General features: G+C 38.3%; 1 protein-coding gene across 2 annotated transcripts; it reads right to left on the reverse strand.

The window, feature by feature from the left end:
• Positions 1 to 414: 414 nt before the first annotated feature.
• LOC122070987 (sm-like protein LSM7) lies at positions 415 to 15,976 on the reverse strand. 2 transcript variants are annotated; one of them, XM_042635251.1, is made up of 6 exons: positions 15,821 to 15,976; positions 15,494 to 15,570; positions 15,291 to 15,372; positions 13,439 to 13,510; positions 1,414 to 1,466; positions 415 to 719 (listed from the first exon to the last, which is right to left on the reverse strand). In XM_042635251.1, exons 2-6 carry the CDS (start codon positions 15,494 to 15,496, stop codon positions 630 to 632), a joined length of 300 nt encoding a protein of 99 aa, XP_042491185.1. In that variant the 5' UTR covers positions 15,497 to 15,570; positions 15,821 to 15,976; the 3' UTR covers positions 415 to 629. The 2 variants fall into 2 exon arrangements, with proteins under 2 accessions (XP_042491185.1, XP_042491183.1); XM_042635249.1 differs by having other exon boundaries at positions 15,693 to 15,834.
• Positions 15,977 to 19,834: the final 3,858 nt, after the last annotated feature.

Below are 19,834 nucleotides of genomic sequence, written 5' to 3' on the forward strand. Positions count from 1 at the left end.
TCAGTCCTGTCCCTGTGCATCTGCACTGGGATCCTGCACTCCCACCCTTCTAATCCCAACCTAATTTTCCTAAGAAGACATTGAAAAGATAGAGGAAGTGCCATGTGGGTTTTCCTCCCATGAAATCTGTCCGTAGAAATTCAGTTGGCACCATATGCCATAACAGTCCATGCAGGCAGCAGAGGAAGAGCCGTCCATAGACACCACAGGGACAAGATGACACCTAATTACTATATTAAAAAAAACTGCATCATTGAGCCAACTCCCTTAGTCCTAGAGGTACTCATGTTAAACTCTACCCACGTAGCCTCTTCAATCAGTCAACAGTGTTGTTCCAGAAAAAACATTCTTCGAAAATACTGAATTTGTATTCCATTTAAGAGAAATAACTATACCATCCTATGCAATATCAGAGAAGTGACAACACCAGTACTTTTAGTGACATTAGAATACTACTACAGTTACATTTCAGAGGTGGTAGAGTTGTATCCACAAAAGACCAAATCCAAAGCCTTCCATAGCTCCCTCGTGAACGAAGTAACATCCAAAACCAACAGGAAAAAAGACTACATAAAGCATACCTATAGCTTAGTTAGGTGCAAATTAAGTGCATGATTGTCAGATGAGCCCTATGCACCATCTGGCTGGATAAAGGGATTTGCAATCTCTTCAGTACCATCAGTTGGGGATACAAGCATCACTGCAGTCCCCCTACAAACCTGCAAAAACAATCAAAATAAAACATTAAATCCATGAGCCTATGCCTCTCTCATCAGAGAAATTCAACAAAGCTTGGGCCTTGAATGATTCAGAATATAATGAACCATAGCATCAATTTCAAAGTAAAAATGAACTTAATTTTAGTAACTGAAGTTTTATATAAGTTTCACGTGCCAGCATCACACATGGCCTGGGGCATTTGTAACTCGCCACATGACTGATGAAGTCATTTCCAAAAAAGCTAAGGGCCCGCAGCTGGAATGGGCAGCCTCAGGGACAAGATATTCCTTATTCACATATCTATTGATAAAAAAAAAAATTGATAGTACTATAATTGGACATGCCAGCAATCTGATGCTCCATTGGGTTCGAATAGAGAACAAGGGCTGGAAATAAGATTTCTTGGAAAACCTTTTTTCCCCCTGTTGGGCACCTTGGCAATGGAGATTTTTAGAAAGCAAAAATACATAAATACCTTTAATACTTTTTGTAAATTGCTTCAGATTCCCCAATCTTATTCCCCTTCACCCCCCAACCCCATGTATAAGAAACACCCCAACGCACAGATATGCAAGTACTGTAAGAAGCTTCCGTTCATTAAGATATTCCCATAAGGTGGCTGGTGATAGCATGAAAAAGAAAAAAAATTCAAAAGGGATTAGAATAAATTAAACATATTGGGGAAGGACATACTATTAGGCCAAGAGTCCGGGTCTGATCAGTTGTCTTCAGTGGATCATCTGGATCTGCAGCACAAGGGCAATAATCACCAGTAATTAATCACTGTCTCACACCTCCAATTCTAAGAAAGTACCAATATGTTACAATATTTAGCATAGCCACAAACAAGTGTTATTATAAGGGGATTTTAATTAGATCACGGTTTTGACTACGAAATTCAGTTCTCATGGAAGCTGCTGCACACTGCCAAATGTTCTCTTAGAAGCATTATTGCAGACTCCATCAATTCAGCAGTAGTGGTTGTTCTACTTCTACATCTTCTTGATGGTCTTTTTTTGCATAAAATTCAATAATAGCTTTTCCATATTTTCCAGAGATTGATCAACATGTAGAAACCTACTTTGAATTTCTGTTTTGGTACACATAAAAATTACTGAACATTTCATAAAGAGACTTCTTCAAGTTTTGTTCAAACCCTGAACAACTTGGATTGTATCCATCAAAAGGACTAGAATTAGATCTTTCAACTCCGACACAAATTGATGTAGGAAGGTTATTACAAATAAAACCGGCAAGTAATGAACCCATATGGACCCTTAACTTTGAATGAAAAACTCAAATGCCAAGTCAAAACCCAAATTCATGTAAAAAAAGAGCCAGTCTACTTGGCCTTGCAAATTTGGTCAGGAAGAATAAAGCTTAATAGATTTTTAACAAAAAAAGTTGATGAAAACCTTTCTAAAATTTCAGCTCAATTGGACCTCAGGAAAGAAGCCAAACAATCCCGTCAAGTTGACTGGTTATAGCAGGCCCAATCTAAACTCTAGCCAGAGTTGTCGGATACAGATGATTTTTCACAAAATTTGAAGTTTGCTAGTTTTCAGAAAGGACCTGCTATGACCAGTCAAGTTGACATGGTTGTTTGAACCACCACACCCCCCCCCCGGGGGGGGGGGGGTGGTTGGGGTTTAGTTCAAATTTTACCAGTTTCTTCATCTATCAAGCTGCCTCTTAAATTTTTCCAGTTTTGGAGCTTCCAACAAACTTTAGTTAAGTTTTGCAAGAAGACTGGCTAATTTTTCATCGAAGTACTTGCTTTTCTTTTTAGCTTAAATAAGAACTACTTTCAGTTAGTGTTTTGAGTTTATTGCTTGAAAGTGATGATGAAAAATTTACTAGTACAATTAGGGTTTAGACCATTCCTAGTCCTACATAATAAAAATCAGTCGGTAGACATTGTTAGACATAACCCATTCACCTAGAACGTGTTCCATCGATTAAACAATAATTGTGGGACTAGATCTTTGGACCAAAATTCAAAAGTCAGAAATCATGCATGATCAGATAACTTTTTACCATTCAATGGTAACTTGAAATCGAATTCTTGTTCTGGCTACCTGTTCATCCAATTGTTGTCCCATCTGGGAGGTCACTTACCATTTGGGTGATTCAAATTTAAGAACTACCTATTTAACAAAGGAATCAAGTATCAATAAGTATCATGCCAATACATTCGCTATGCATCGGTATCGATAGGGACCTAATGTAGGACTGAATTCGAATGATCAAAACAGTACCAAAATAGGATCTTTTATCAGAGAATTAAACTCAGATTAGGGAAAATTCACATAGTGTTAAATAACGGTTAGAATGCTCCCAAACTCCAAACAAGTTTGAAAAATCAATAGGAGAATGTTCGCTGAAACTTATAACTTAAATCCGAGGGTTGGATCAGCACATATGAACTCATCCTAGCTGTCCCAGGAGAAGGGTAAAACAGTTCACAGGTCAAAACAGAAATAAGAATGCAAGCTATCATCAGTAATAAATTATGTAAAGATGCTAAAACTTCGGTAGCAATAGATTAGCAGTGGATAAATCAATTGCACAACTGTAATACTGATTTAAGAAAAAAGGGCAGAACAGGAAATTTCGCTCAAGATCGGAAGATCAGAATTGCACCAAACTGGGATCAAGTCTCTAATTAGGGTTGAGGAACAACTGATCAAAATATAGGATGATTCTAATGGTTGGATTACAATTCATTGGCCGTGGATCTGTGGAAAAGGAAAATCGACAAGGAAGATGTTCAGTCAATGGCAAATTCCTATTCATTATAGGCGTTGCACCGACTTCAACTTGAACTTACTTGTTAATCGAGGGGAAGAAGGAAGAATACTATAGAGATAGAGAAAAACTCGGTCTTCACACCGCAAGGTGGATTGAATGGATCAAACACCAACCAGCCCAGATTGAACACAAGTGATTCTTCACCGATGGAGAAGGAAAGCAGCAATAGCCTTTTCATTAATCAAAATTCGTGTACAATGTTGGTTCCCTTTACAAACTTATATATAAGACTCAAAAATATAGTCAAACACTAAAAAGGTGTTGGGCTACTAGCAATGTGTTGTCATTGTTGGCAACAGTTCAGAGCTTCTTGGTGACGTGATAGTATCTGGAAGCCTAGGAAACAGTGCACGGTGGGCAGTGTACAATAAGCAAGTGACAAAACATATCAGAAAGGACAGTTGCAGAGGGGTCAGCTTTGGAGGCATTTTGGTCATTTCATATGGTAATTGCAAAAGAAGGGTAGTTATGGAAATTTGTAGAGCGTCGAGTCATGAGTCCAGCGCAACTGGAATCGCCTCGATGAGCAATTTATGACATTTTCCTTACATATGCTCCAAATGACAAATGTGTTCGATGAAATATCCAATTGGATGGAAGCAAGCGTTCCGACGTCATTTGGGTCCCACTTGATGATGTCAGCACCCATTGATGATGTAGCACTTTGGTGATGTGGCTGTTGACACAGCATTAGCAGCAGAGGTGGTTGATGATGTGGCAGTAACATGGGCATGCACAGTGGCATGAAAGGTTAGTGGTAACGCCACAGCCCTCAGCTGCAAGGGAGGCAGCACAGACGATTCATTCAAAATCAGATGAATCAGATTGATGATACTCTTATGGACCCATAAGGACATGAAACTTTCTGAGTGATGTTCTGCTCGTCATGTGATGTTCCCATCCTACGATTGCGATTTAAGAGTGTTCCATGTTTCAAGCCGACACGCCTACAGCAGATTCAGTGATCAAGGCTCCTCTCAAATTTTGGAGATTCCAATCATAAGGCCCCGGGCCTCCCCATGGATCCATGTTTCGCAGAAGCACAATAGTCGATCAAAAGACTATTTAGGGGGCCCATTATTGACCAAACCTTAGATGAGGATATCTTCCTCATCTTGACTCCAATTTACGTAATTCAATTTACAGGTTTTCAAGGTTTTAATGCTCTACCTATTGCAAGTGTGGTAGTTGAAGCTAACCACCTAAGCACGAACATCAGAAGAAACCCTTAACGGAGGCTTGAGTGTTGGTGTGATGAATTTATTCCCTTTCAACTTCCATTGTGGGCTCTCTTGAAGCAATATTGAGGTTGAAGAATGTTTGTTGAACTTCATTGAAGACAAGAAGGAACTTGGCATCAAAAGAAAGTGAGAGAAGACAAACGGGAACCCATTGTACTTACACAGTTGAAAATTCAAGTCTCTCCACTAAAGGGGTCAGTTGAAGATTCCAATGTTCATCTAGGGCTTGACAGGAGTTGGGGTTGTAGCTTTCCTTGTGTCTAACAGATGACAATGGATGAATCACCGTAAACCTTGATCCTTTTCACCCCAATGGTTAAAGCAGTTTTGAGCCCCGAAGCACTAGCTTCATATTCGGCAATATTGTTGGCACAAGGGAAGTCGAGGCGAAATGATGAAGGAAAATAAAGGCCATCAGGAGTGACCAGCAATATTCCAACGCCACATCCCTTATAATTGGCTGATCCATCAAAGAATAACTGCCATTCATTAACTGTATCTTCTTCCTCTTCCGCCGTGATTCCTTCATCGGGAAAGGCATCATCCAAGGACCTTCCATCTTCTGTGGGGTGAGCAGCCAAATGATCAGCTATGACCTGGCCCTTGATAGATTTCTGAGTAACATAGGTGATGTGAAACTCTGATAGAAAAAGTAACCAACAGGCCATCCTTCCTGTTAAGGCCAGTTTCTCGAAGAGATATTTGATGGGATCTATCTTTGAGATCAAGTGCATCGAGTAAGAAACCATGTAGTGTCGCAACCTTTTAGTTGCCCAAATCAACGCAGCACAAGTTCTCTCCAAAGATGTGTACCTTGTCTCATATTCCAGAAACTTCTCGCTGAGGTAATTTATGACATGCTCTGCCCCCTTTTCTGTTTCCTTCTGTGCTAACAAAGAGCCCATAGAGTATTCTCCCACGGACAGATACAACAGAAGTGGTGCTCCTTCCACCGGCGGTGTCAATACCGGTGGGTTCATGAGGTAGCCCTTGATCTTGTCAAAAGCTTGTTAGCATTGGTCATTCCATTCCGTTGGCTAATCCTTCTTTAACAGCTTGAAAATTGGTTCACAGATTGTAGTCAACTGAGCTATGAATCTGCTAATATATTGGATGTGCCCCAAAAATCCTCGTATTTGCTTCTCAGTCCGAGACGTGGGCATTTCTTGAATTACCTTGATCTTGATAGGGTCAACTTCAATGCCCCTTTCACTTACCAAGAAGCCAAACAACTTTCCTGCCGTTGCCCCCGAATACACACTTCTGAGGGTTCAACTTAAGCTCATACTTCTTAATTCTTTCAAAGAATCACCTTAGTGCGGGAATATGCCCCTGCCGATCTTTAGACTTTACTATCATATCATCCACATAGACTTCCACATCTTTGTTCATCATATCATGCAATATAGCCGTGGTTGCCCTTTGATAGGTTGCCCCGGCATTCTTCAGTCCAAAAGGCATCACCTTGTAACAATAGGTTCCCCATGGAGTAGTGAAGGTTGTTTTCTCACGATCCTCTGGGTGCATGCTTATTTGGTTGTATCCCGAGAATCCATCAAAGAATGATAATAAAGCATGCCCTGCCGTATTATCCACCAATACATCAATATGAGGTAATGGGAAATCATCTTTGGGGCTTATATTGTTAAGATCTCGAAAGTCCACACACATTCGTACCTTGCCATCTTTCTTCGGCACTGGTACAATATTGGCCAACCAATGGGGGTACTTCACCACCTGTAGGAACCCCGCATCCCATTGCTTCACAACCTCTTCTCTGATCTTCTCACTCCATTCTGGCCGCATTTTTCGGAGCTTCTGTTTTACCAACTTTGCCCAAGGTAAGTCAGCAATCGATGCTGCACGATGTTGGGGTCGATACCAGGCATATCTTCATAAGACCAAGCAAATACCTCGGCGAATTCCTTCAGAAGACTAATCATCCGTTCTACTTCTTCGTCGTCAAGAGTAGTGCCAATTTTTACCTCTCGAAGGCATTGGTCAGTTCCTAGATTAATAACCCGAGTATCCTCATGGATGGGTTGGGCTTTCTTTGGTTTGCATTGTTTTATTAATTCTTGATATTTATTAAGATCATCATCGAAAAAAGGAGGCAAGTCATAATCAGAATCAGAAATTTCATTCATTAAACAGACTCGACATACAAGGACTCTGGACTCTTCTCAAGAGGGGAGATTGACATAGAATCACAAACAGCAGACTCGACTACAGACTGGATAACTGGCTTGATGCTTTCACCAGGGGTAATCAGGCTGGTTGACTCAAAAGAAAAGCATGAGCAAACTTGAAGTTTTCCCCAATGCTTGTCCAGTTCAGAAGTGGTTCAGTGGCTTGATGGATGAGGAGGTGTGGCAAAGGGCCTTCTTCTCCTTCTGAAAAAGTTGTTGCTATCTCTTTAATGGCAGCAAGTGTTGTAGCAATCAAAATTCAATTCAATTGAGTATTGAGCAGTATATGAGACCCTAGGGAGGGTATTGCTCAGTGGATGTAGGCAATTTTTCAAACCACATATATCTTGTGTTATGTGGATATGATTGAGTATTAAAAGTGTCACATGTCCTTGATTACAGGGTGGGTGTGCTTTGTCTGGTAGACTCGGCCGCTTGGTGGTTGCATGGTGGACAAGCATACAACAGTATGTTTGAAACTGGTAAACTTGGGATTGCCCAAGCCAGTCTGGGTGAGCAGTAGACAATGCCAAACAGTGAGGGAACAGTCAGGGTCAAATGTTTAGGAAAAATATTTTAAGACACTGTTCATCCCCCACCCTCTCTCAGTGTCAACCTAGGAATCACAAAAGGAACGGTATAACCCAATCCTTAACTAATAAGTAAACATAAACTTAACAGGAAACTGAAACAATAAAGAAAACTGACTCAAAACAGGACTGGATTTATAGAAACCTAATCTAGCCTAACTAAAACACTTAATAACAATTAAAAATAAAGAAAAAAATACACTTAAAGAACTAATCCCATATGCCTACACTCTACCTATATATAGGTACATTAAAGTGGCCGATTACGATGAAAACACATGGAATCAAAGTCCCAACACATACATAACCCAACCAAAAGTTTATTTCTAATAAAATAAGCCCATTTAAGAGATTTAACTGCGTCAGGACCAAGACGATACAGTACAAAGACGAAACTCTCAAACAAAAAAGAAATACAAAGTATCAAACCAATATCAACCGTTTTGGTCGATACGACACAACACAGTTTGATACCAGCTCCATACAGTTCGATACCGGTCAAGACACCCCGTGCCTGCAAAACAGAACAAGAGATGGTTCGATACTAGAGCAGCATTTCTCAGACGGCAGAACATAGAGTAGACACAAATGCAGACATATCCTAAGCATACCACATGCTTCTTAAGTGTTTCCAAGTGTATATTTAGCGTATCTTGCGTCTTTTAGCACCTCTCTAATACATCTCAGAGACGTCTCCTAAAAACACCCTCCCAATATGCTGACTGATACCGATACTGAGACACCTTGTATTTAATAGATAGAAACACCCTCCCGATACACTGATCGATACCGATACTCAGACACCTTGTATTTAATAGATAGATGGTAACTGACAATCCATTAGGAACAAGTAAAAATTCTAGGCAGAATGTTCCACTTCCAAGGAGCAAGGATTGACAAGATCTCTGATTGAGGATAGCATGGCAGCAGGCAACTAAACCTGTAAAAGTTATTCATTTAGAATTACTTTCTGGTTGGACCATGAAGCTGTAATTTTTCTCTATTTGTTACTTTTTATAGATCTCCTCTAGAATCACTTTCATAATAGGCCTGTATCACTACCACAAGCACAATGAATCAAGTTAATGTAGGACTAGATTTGACAACCAAACCAGTCCCAAAACTGCAGGAACTTTTAAACTAAGAACAACCAAGAATAGCCAAAGTAAGGCAGCAATATAACAGATCAGAATTAAGGAATAAACAGATTTTTGTAAATCAGAATTTCGATCCCAGAAACTGGAGTCTATGAGTTCAGACTATAAACCAGATAATAGGCCTAACCAGAAGTAGGAATGGAAGCCTAACAGTTCACAGACCAGAATAAACATCCACAGAAACAGAAAAGGACAAATCAGACCTATCGGTTCTGGTTCCTGTTCTGTAAGGTCACTACAGGACAGAATTCAAGAGAATTTTAATATCTTAAAATTGGCTGGCCAGAATCAGCCCAAACCAAGGTCGAGTCTCTCTTGGGTAGGGAGGAAAGATTGACCAAAATTATAGCTCAAACCAATGGCTGGAAGTGCTTCAGGTAGCAGAGAACCGATTGTGAAATCTAAGGCAAATCTGGGCAGAATTGGAATTTAAATACCTGGTTCGTTGAACAGCAATAAACTCCTTGAAAAAAGAAAACCTGGAAGGAGAAAAGGAGCACTTGAAGATGAACCTCTTGGACTTCTCGCCGCAAAGAGTCGTCGGATCGAACACCAACCCAATACCTTGATCAAACACAAGGAAGTTCTCTCGCAGAGAAAACAGCAGCAGCAACCATGTAGTTTGTAAAAATCGTAGCTCATTAAAAGAGCCATCATCTTTATTTATAACAGTGATAGGGGTTACATGAAATAGAAACTAACTTTAGTTTCCAAAAACTGAAATAGGAAACTAAAAATTAGAAACTCAACTAGTTACTAAAACTGAAAATAGAAACTTACTAAAATAGAAAGTCCTTTAGTTGCTAAACTGGAAATAGAAACTAATTTATGACTGAAAATTAGAAACTAAATAACCCCATCTAAAAAGGAAACTAAAGAAAAAGGAAACATATCACTGAATCCCGTATGCAACCTTAGAACCCCTAGTTTAGACCCATAAAAGTAGCCCAATATACTCCGAACCACATGGACTGAAGGCCCAACACGTATACAACCCAACCCTAAGCTTATTCCTAATAAAACAAGCCTAGTTTGGTGAAGAATCTGCATCAAGTCACAGGCAGCTCAGCCAAAATTAAACTCAGAACCATGTAAGGGTGTCAATTGGTTTAGTATTCGGTACGGTAGAAAGCTCGGTAGTAGATACCAAAACCGTGCCGTACCGCAAACATTTTCAACTTGGCAAAACCAATACCGTACCTAATCGGTACGGTTTTCGTATGGTATTTATTCGGTACAAAAACGGTTTCGGTATTTGGTATGAAAATGGTTTTGACAATCGGTACACATTGAACTCAAACCCTTCAAACCTCAACTAGATGAAGGACTCACTACAACAACTAATTCAGTCATCTTTAGAAATCTGCAGAAGCACATTCATCTCATACAAGAAGGGTTGAAGATGAGGTCTCAGCTATGGAGGTTGATGCTTGATCTAGGGTTTTGAGATGAAGACCGAGGGTGTGGTTTCAAAAATGGGGAAGATGGGATCTAAATTAGGATTTCTCACAACTAGGGTTGAAGAGATGAGAAAAAATAGGGATAAAGAAGATCCAAGAGGGGGAGATGGGGAATCGATTGTGGAGAAGAGGGAGAACATCATGGAGGTTGCGGCTTGGTGCTACCTGGGTTCACGGTCAAAACCAGAGCCAATTGACTATAGGTTTGGAGATTTAAAGTCTTTTAATTCTTCTTCCTCGAGCGCTTGACGCCGACAGCTTGAGAAATGAAAAACCAGGAAATAGGTTAGCAGGTTAGGGTTTTGTTGGAAGTTGGGAGTTTTTCTTATGATAATGGTTTTGCCACTGTCTTTTTGGAAAGTTGGGTTTTGCTTTTGCTTTTGCTTTTTCTTTTGCTTTTGCTTTTTATTAATAAATGAGGAGACAGGGGAGTTGGGAGTTGGGAGTTGGGAGTTGGGAGTTGGGAGTTGGGACAATAGGTCTTAGCCTCTTAGGGTTTTGTCATTTGTGAGAATCGTAGAGTCTAGAGACGTTAGAATAGACATTTAAGATGGTGTATTCGGTACGTTTCGGTATACCAAACGGTTTTCATATGCAATACCGATACCATAACCATAGTTGTCACAGCATCAAATCAATCCAAGACGGTGGAGGGGTGGTTAATCGATTTGGCGACGAATCATCCGTTATGGCGTTACCATGGCGGTCAAATCGCTCATGTGTCATTTTTTATTTTCCCTATTTTCTAAAGTTATTTAGCATTGCTATAAGCCTACAATATATACCCTATAACATATAAAACCAACATTAAGCAACATCAAATCATCAAAAATCAACATAGCCATATCACGTCATCAAAAATCAACATGAATTATTGACTTATACAATTATACATCAAGTCATCAAAAATCATTGGTTCAATTAAGTTTTTAGTACTGGATGGTTCTTATGAATAGAAACCAAAAAGGGTCCTATTACAGTCAAACACAATTTACCCATCTTGTCCAATTTGGTTTTAAAACCATGATGGGATCACAGGCTGACCATAGTTGATTCAATGTAAAAAAGATCGAGTTGGTCCCCCCCTGCCCATTCCTTTTTTTTTTTTTCCCAGATCTTTAACAATTCTTTTTAAGTGTCACAGCACAGCCTATTTGAGTTACCCAACGATCAAACTGGGACTTGGTCCCTGAACTAAGTTGATTACGGGTTGAGGTTTTCATGTTCGATAACTTTGGCCATGTCATGTTACATGTACAACCTATTTCATGTGTGAGTGACCTTCTCTTCTAATCCCATGTGAATTTCGATTTGATTCTCCTTTTATTTTTTGTGTTCGAAAAAAAAAAAAAAAAAGAGTTGAACAAGAGTCGAACAAACCAAAGGCAGAGGCAAGAACAAGACAAGGAGGGGAGAAGAAGACTTAGAAGAAGAGAAAGAGACTGACTAGTAGGAAAAAAAGGGGGAAAAAAAGAGGTGAAGAAGAGTCGAACAAACCAGACTACCGGAGGCAAGGAAGAAGAAGATTAGAAGAATAGAAGAAAAGAAGAAGAGAAGACAAGCAGAGCCAGAGACTGAATCACTGAATAGTAGCAGAAAAAGGAAAAAAAAAAAGAGGTGAAAAAGAGTCGAACATAACAGAAAATAGAGGCAAGGATTCATACCTATATTTGCCGGAGTACGAAAGCAGGAGCAGAACTCTTCGTCTCTTCGGTCTTCGCCTTCAGACTTAAGGTTGAACTGTTGAAGTCTTACCGTTGAAGAGAGTTGCGAGTCGAGACTTAGTCTATTAGGGATTTAGGTCTTAATTTACATTTTTGTTTTTTGGTACAACTTAATTTACACTTTTAGTATAAGGGACTTATCCCATGTAGCATTGATTTTTACACTTCAATTACACCAGCCAATCATATTGTTAGAAAGAGAATCAATATTAATAATCAACAATAATAACTTAAAAAACAAAACAAAACGGCGACCGATTAATGTACAAAACGTAATAAATCATCGCCAAGGATGATTTGGCGACGCCATACGGCCCTTGGCCGTCAATTAATGAGACTAACCCTAATCGGTCCATCGATTTGCCCTCTCCAAAACGCCGGGATGCCTAATCGCCGCCTTGGCGACGCCATGACAACTATGACCATAACACACCAAGAAAGATTCTTTTTCTCCATACCAATACGTACTGAATTAATTCGGTTCCGGTTCATTACCGGTATTTGGTACAGTATTGGTTTTGGTATTCGGTAATGATTGACACCCTTAAAAACAATACACGCAAGCTCAGGATCTGATCAGTCGACTAAGTCTAGAGTTAAGGATGCATTGTACTTGGGTCCCTTTCCTATTGTTGTTATATATTAGTTTGTATTCTGTCTCCTTTTTTCTGACTAAAAGCTGTTAGTATTTTTAAAAAAAAAAAAAAAAAAAAGTAGGAAGAAGATACACCAGCATTCCAACAGAGTACAGCCCAAAAAAAGTAAGCTTGTATGTATGATGGACTTGGTCATATACAAAATCCTTGGAGGTTCCACCAATAAGAGTAACCAAGCATGTGTTTATTTCATTAGCTAATCCGAAGAGCATAAATGGATGCATCAACAAGTATAAGTTGTGAACAGGAGAAAATTGTCATAAAACCCAGGCAAAACTGTCTCATTCTACAAATATTACTCAGGACTACATGGGTTGGCCTGAGGATTTTGTAGAGGAACCATATTGATTTTTTTAACTTGACCAACAAGCTGGTCCAACATATAGGCCAGTGATCAGCAGAAAATTGCATAGGGTTGCAAAATGTTCTGCTTGAGGTATCCATAGCATAATTAAGTTAAGCAAATCTAAGCCACAGAAACGGAAACTCACCCAAGCACTGAACTGGCGTGATGCCAATGGTGGTTGCAATAATTATGCAAACTAATGTATGGGAAAGTAAATCCTGGAACTGTTTCTAGAACATACATATTGACCAATCTAATACAAAAAGTGGCCAAGCTAATATATACTGTAGAGGAATAATGCATGAACTTGAGTGGTCATTGTTGTCAGAAAAAAATTACCTTTTTTTTGGGACAGGCTATTGATTACTAGTAAATGAATAGAGGCTAACTTCTCAAAGTGACAATTTACATGATTATAGTTTCTGCCTGCCCAAAATGGCAGAAACAGATCCAAATGTGTAAGCCTGAGAAATACAGTTAAGAAAGTGCAGATCATGCATGAACTCTCATTGAACTGTTATCAATAAACCATTTAAGTGAGTACCTCTTAGAAATTCCGTAGCTCCATCCAGTACGAGGTTTAACAGCTGGTCATATCCTTTCAGAATTCCTGTCACTGTCAGAGAAAAAGAACACTCAATTAGGTATGACAAGTTGGATAAAGGATTTGAACATACTACTCATGACTCGTGAACAGAGAAGTTGCTCAAAAGACATCCCTCTCCAATGTTTAGGGAGATAAACTGCAGCAGGTTATTTCAGAGTGGGAATCGGTAGTATGGAGACAGCATTGGAGGACCATGGACGATTTCGTAATCAGCCCAAGAATTTTTTTTGTGGGGGTGGACAGATTCCAGATTCCATGAAAAAAAAAAGAGAAGATAAATAAATGTAAATCTTTGAAATCATGTTACCACATAAAGTGCACGGAATGCAAACAATAAGCATTCCATGAATGCTAGGAAATATAAAATAAATAATTTAGCTTCCACCTGTTTGTTGGGGAATGTAGAACAAAGCAGGAACTATACTGTCCTTAAACAAGATAGAGATCGAGATAATGAAGCTACATGAGCTCAAGTGCCCGTATGTGTCTAGATGTCAGAACAATCTTAAAAACATAAACCTTATGATACATGGTTTCAGTTATAATGTAAATCCAACAACATTATACAGGTAAGAGGATACTTCATACATAACAAGTGTCCATGATTTCTTGATTAACCAATAAATATTCAAATGAAATACAAAAAGTATGTAATAAACATATTTCAAAAAGGTATTGAGAATAGAAAATGTGATGATGTACTTAGAAGTTACATTTAAGATAAAAATGGGAGACTGGTATGATAAAAATGGATAGCTTCAAGTGGTCTTTCCTGTTCCCATTCCACACACACAACCTAAATGTAGTCCTAGCAAACAATGCAACAAGTTTATATACTAGACGCTCCTAAAATGATTGAACGTTCTAGCAATTTTATTAATCAGATTTGAATTAAGGTCCTTCTACTTGTAAGGACCATCCGTGACATCTGGAACAATTTGTTGCACAAGCAAAAATGGGTGGTTCTACGTGATAGTGGACCCCACACCCATTTTACTGTTCAAATTCTAGCTGAAAACAGATACATGAAGTGCTTGAAAAGTGAGTTAACAGTTTCATACATGAATGCCAGTATATTAATGGGATTTATTTCTGAAATTTTGAACTCTCTTTTGAGGCACTTCAACCTCTCGTTTTGAGATGAAATATGACTAGTGAAATGGCTATGGGCTACTCTATCACATAAAACCACCCATGTTTGCTTGTGCAACAAGTTGTTCCAGATGTCACAAAAAGTCGTTACAAGTAGAAGGTAAAAGAACCAATGATTGGTGCAGTAGTGCTCCCAAAAGCACAACTCCTTGAGAGATCTAGGCAATCAAGTAACCATTCAATGGTGAAGATGATTCAAGGATCCATCCATGTACTTACAAAGGTCATACAAAGGATAAACTGCCAATTGGCCAAGACATCCAAAGAGATGTTTTCCATAAAGCGATTTCAAGTGACGACAAAAGGACTTGTGAGTTGTGACACAGAAGGTCATGCCCTCAATCAAAATATCAATCTCCTCGTAGAAGGGAATTCACTAATCTTGGATACCATTTAGTGATCAAAACTTACCTGTAGATGCCACTCAAATTCCTCTTCAGTTGGTATAAGAAGATGTATAATGTAGAGGTTCCATGATCCATTCCACCCAAGCCCCCCCCCCCAACACCATTTTTTTTTTCTTTTCTTTTTTGGGGTTGGGGTCTGGAGGTTGAGGGAAAGGTTTAAATCTATCGATAAAGCTCACATTCTATCAATTTCACAATTTCTAATACTAATTAAAAATCCTAAGCCTTACCTTGTCTACCACCAGTTAGCTTCACTTGGACGCCCTTGTCCACAAACTTCGCCAGGTCTAAAACTGTTTCTTTCCGGCCTGACTGAAACAATGACATGGTATGACACCATGTAAGCCTCCAAAATAACAAAATCCAACATCTCAATATGACCAGAAATGAAATGACCTTAGAAATCGATAGCCAGAGAGAGACAGAAACTTGCCATTATGTAGTAATCTCCCGGATTCCTTCAGAAAGGGGCGGGGAGAAAATTTGAATCAAATAAACAAGCTTTCCTTCCTGAATTTCACATAAACACAGAAAAAACCAGTATCAATGAATGGATAAAACGGAAACAATGTAAAACCCTTAATATTCAACGAAAAATACAGAGAAAACAAAGATTTGGGCAACAAATATACCGAAAGCTATCCCAACCCTTTTAATGGTGAACGAGAATAAGAGCAACAGACGACAACGAACGAGTATACTTCGTTCTTTTCCGCTTCTGCAAGAAGCAAGTTCTTGTAAATTTTGAAACAAGACTTACCGAGTAGACTATGTAGTCATTGAAAACACGCGCGCGCAAATGGTTTCTGAAGAAACGTTAGGTTGGTCGGTTGTCCGCTTGCTGCTCTGCTTGTGACGATTCCTTTCTCCCTCATATGAGCTCTATCTCACAAGGGCGTCAAACGGCGGGTTGGATCGGTTTGGGCTAGGGTTAACATAAATGGCCGGGTGTCAAACTAGGGAACCGGACCAATAAGAGATTCAAAACCAATATAAGGATGTCCAAATGGAATCGAAATGAGAATCGATTATTTACGATTCAATCAATTGGATCACAGAGAAATGAATCGATTTTGATTTCATAGGTACATTTCACGGTTATCATTTTTGTACTACCTTATGATCAAGAAAAGGTTTGTTCTGTATTTCTAAGATGGCTTTTCATGATGCTATAATGTCTAGTAAGATAATCTGCAAATATATATTGAGATGGTAAGTTTCATGTATTCAAAATATAGTTGTTCGTACTCTCAAATTAGGTGTAACAAGAATCAAATTAATGGGTACAAAGGTGAAACAAAATATGAACCAATACTATAAGCCATATCTAAACTGAATGGTGAATCAAAATTAATTAAATGCATTACAATTCAGAATTACAAACCGTTCTCCTAAATTGGATGCTAATAAGTGATTGATACCCATTCTATAGTTAAACTAATTGATGAATTTAAGTCCAAAGTCTATTGTTTTATCTTTTTTTTTTTTTTCTTTAATGGGAGTATTGGATTCATATATTTTAAACATTGAACTCTTGGTCCTCTTTCTATCCCATGTTGAATGCTTGAGTCCTATTGTTAAGATTTTCATTTTTGTTTCTTTTATTTTCTATTCATTTATTGACAACCAAACTAGTCATTGTAGAAGTGGATAATTAGAAAAAAGCTCATATAACTATTTAATTTATTTTATTTTTTTAATAATTTTTTTCTTTTCCTATTGCAAGGGATCCATTAGGAACCATACAAATGACGAACATAGGAGTCAATGAAAGATTCACACAAAAAGGGCTAGGATGGAGGCCCAAGAGGCCACACACTTCTTGGAAAGCTAAAAAGATTAGATAAGGGTTAATAAAGGTGTCACTTAGATGTCCCAACTCACTAACCAAGTCCTTGGGCACCATCCAAATGAGTAGTGCCAAAACACTGGGGTTGGCCTATATTCACTCAAAAATTGTGACATGATGTCCACATGTATTGGTATCTTCCATACACATAGAAGGAGATGCGGAGGCAAACGAGAGCACGCATAGGGGCATATATATGAATGAGATTTTTTATTTTATGTGGAGTGAGCCCCCTTTATTATTAATAATCAGTATAAGTTGCATGGCCATCATACTTTTTTCTTTTCTTTTTGGTAAAAATACATGGCTACCGTACAAGAGTATAATCCATTTCCACATATTGTCGTTCATCACCTACCCTGATCATATTATTAAGAGTGTTCTACCCAAAAAAAAAAAAAACACACACACGCACATATTACTAAGGCTATGTTTGGTAGTCATTCAGTTCTAGAAACGACGTTTCGTGTTAAACACAAAATTTTAAGTTTATATGTCAAAATGCCGTTTAAAAAAAAAAAAAAAAAAAATGGTGTTTGGTGAACCTGTTTCAATAATGATTACACTAATTGTTCACCTTTGTTGTATTTGTAACGAATCTGGAATGACAGAACAAGGTTTTATCATTCTATCATTTTGCATTTCTTGCATTTTTCCCCCTTTTCGTTCAAAAAAATCGAAAAACACCAAGTTGGCACCAAACTCTTTATTTCGCTTTTTTACCCTCATATAATGAAAAAAACATTAGAAACGTTTTTCTAAATGACTACCAAATGCAGACTAAGAGTGCAGTAAGGTTTCCAAGATGGATTGAAAGACTTTGACTTATTGAATAGTTGCTATTCCAAAAAGGATGAAGTACTCAGCAAATGCCAGTGGTATTGGATCAACAAATCAATCTACTGATCTTGGGTCGGGGATTGATATTTGCCCTTGAATCATTTACCTATCCAACTTGATCCGAATCACATCATCAAAAAACTTTACAAACCGGTCGGACCAATACAGATGATACTGATTTTTTCAAACCATGGCTATAGGTCAAACACTAAAAAAGTAACATTTTCAAACATTGTAGGCCGATCTAGACCTATCAGACAGATATCGACGAAGTGATTGGTAAGATCATTCTGTTTTTTTTTGATAAAAATTAATAAGACAATTAGACTTTCATGATAACACTAATTGTATTTATGTGTCTATCTCTCTTAAAAATCATAATTTACAGTGCCACCCCCCATAAAATACTACTATTATAAGAACACCCTCTCTGTAATAACAAATAAGACTCGGACCCCCTACTATCAGTTGTTGTTACGGACTATACCTTATATGCTAATGTCAACTACTATTTTTTTTTTTAAATACCAAAATACCGCACTAAATCTAAAGTACCTAAAATACCCATATAATAAGTATTCATCCCTAAACCGATAACTGCTATACTCTGACCCCAAATCGATACCTTCACATTCAGAGCATCGACAATCCAAAATAGAGCTAGAGACTATAAAGGTCTCCATAATGTTTGCAACTTCCTACCCAAGTACAAGACAAAGCTTGGATTGATGACCATGGAGCTGGTTATCCCATCTCAATTAATAGGTATTAATTTCTACGCAGATCCAGCCAAACCAATGGAGGAAGGGAAGCCCCAACACCATCCGATGCCTTGCCAGTCATTAGTCATCTCCATTTGCTTGGGGGACAAAATTCACTTGCACGAACACTTGGAGCTATGGTTGACAAGTATGGTCCAGCCATCATGATCAAACTCGGCATACATCACTCTCTGATTGTGAGCAGTGGAGAGCTGATCAAAAAGTGCTTCACTACCAACAACAGAGTTTTTGCTTCACGCCTTATTTTTACTGCAGGCAAGTATTTGGGCACTGTTTGACAACGTTCCGTTTATGCCATTTTTGCGTCTTCCTATTTCCATAAACGAACAACACAACCTAAAAATCATTTGATAAAGTTGTTATGTTTCATCCGTTTCACTCGTTTCTATAAACGTAAATCAAAATTTATGCCTATTTACAATTCTATAAACAACATTGACAAAACAAGTCATACTTGTTTATTTGTTATTAGAAACGAATTTGAGAGAAAAAATGTTGTTGTGCCCAATATATCTCTCAACTATTTAAACCTAAAAAGAGGCAACTGAGCCCTCTCTCCCTTTTGGGCATCCGATGATACTATTGGATTTTTTAGTGGCGTGGAGAGCTGATCAAAAAGTGCTTCACTACCAACGACAGAGTTTTTGCTTCACGCCCTATTTTTACTGCAGGCAAGTATTTGGGCACTGTTTGACAACGTTCCGTTTATGCCATTTTTGCGTTTTCCTATTCCCATAAACGAACAAACAACCTAAAAATCATTTGATAAAGTTGTTCTGTTTCATCCGTTTCACTCGTTTCTATAAACGTAAATCAAAATTTATGCCTATTTACAATTCTATAAACAACATTGACAAAACAAGTCATACTTGTTTATTTGTTACTAGAAACGAATTTGAGAGAAAAAATGTTGTTGTGCCCAATATATCTCTCAACTATTTAAACCTAAAAAGAGGCAACTGAGCCCTCTCTCCCTTTTGGGCATCCGATGATACTATTGGATTTTTTAGTGGCATTATGTCTACAAAAAACATTTCGAGAAACAGGTTTATCAAACACCAAAAAATCCGTTTTTGTTTTCGAAAACTTGAAAAGTCGTTTCTGCTCTTTCTAGACACAGGAACAACATAAACATTATCAAACAGTGTCTTGGCTACCACTACGTTGATCACCGACCATCACGACGGTTACCATATCGCCCTACTATATGACTTACATCTACTGCTTCATTAAATTCCAAAGAACAAATATGGAAGAAAATCTCTATTTCATAAGACTCCAGAGAACAAATATGGAAAAAAAA

Source organism: Macadamia integrifolia, unplaced genomic scaffold (genome assembly GCF_013358625.1).
Source record: "Macadamia integrifolia cultivar HAES 741 unplaced genomic scaffold, SCU_Mint_v3 scaffold_170A, whole genome shotgun sequence".
Lineage (NCBI taxonomy): Eukaryota > Viridiplantae > Streptophyta > Magnoliopsida > Proteales > Proteaceae > Macadamia > Macadamia integrifolia.

What these genes read in the sequence shown, in the direction of transcription:
- LOC122070987 (XM_042635251.1), bottom strand. An exon ending in GCTAACTGGTGGTAGACAAG is followed by an intron (nt 13,511 to 15,290) that starts GTAAGGCTTAGG and finishes TTTCTCTGACAG; the next exon opens with TGACAGGAATTCTGAAAGGA. An exon ending in AGCTACGGAATTTCTAAGAG is followed by an intron (nt 1,467 to 13,438) that starts GTACTCACTTAA and finishes CTTGTGCTGCAG; the next exon opens with ATCCAGATGATCCACTGAAG.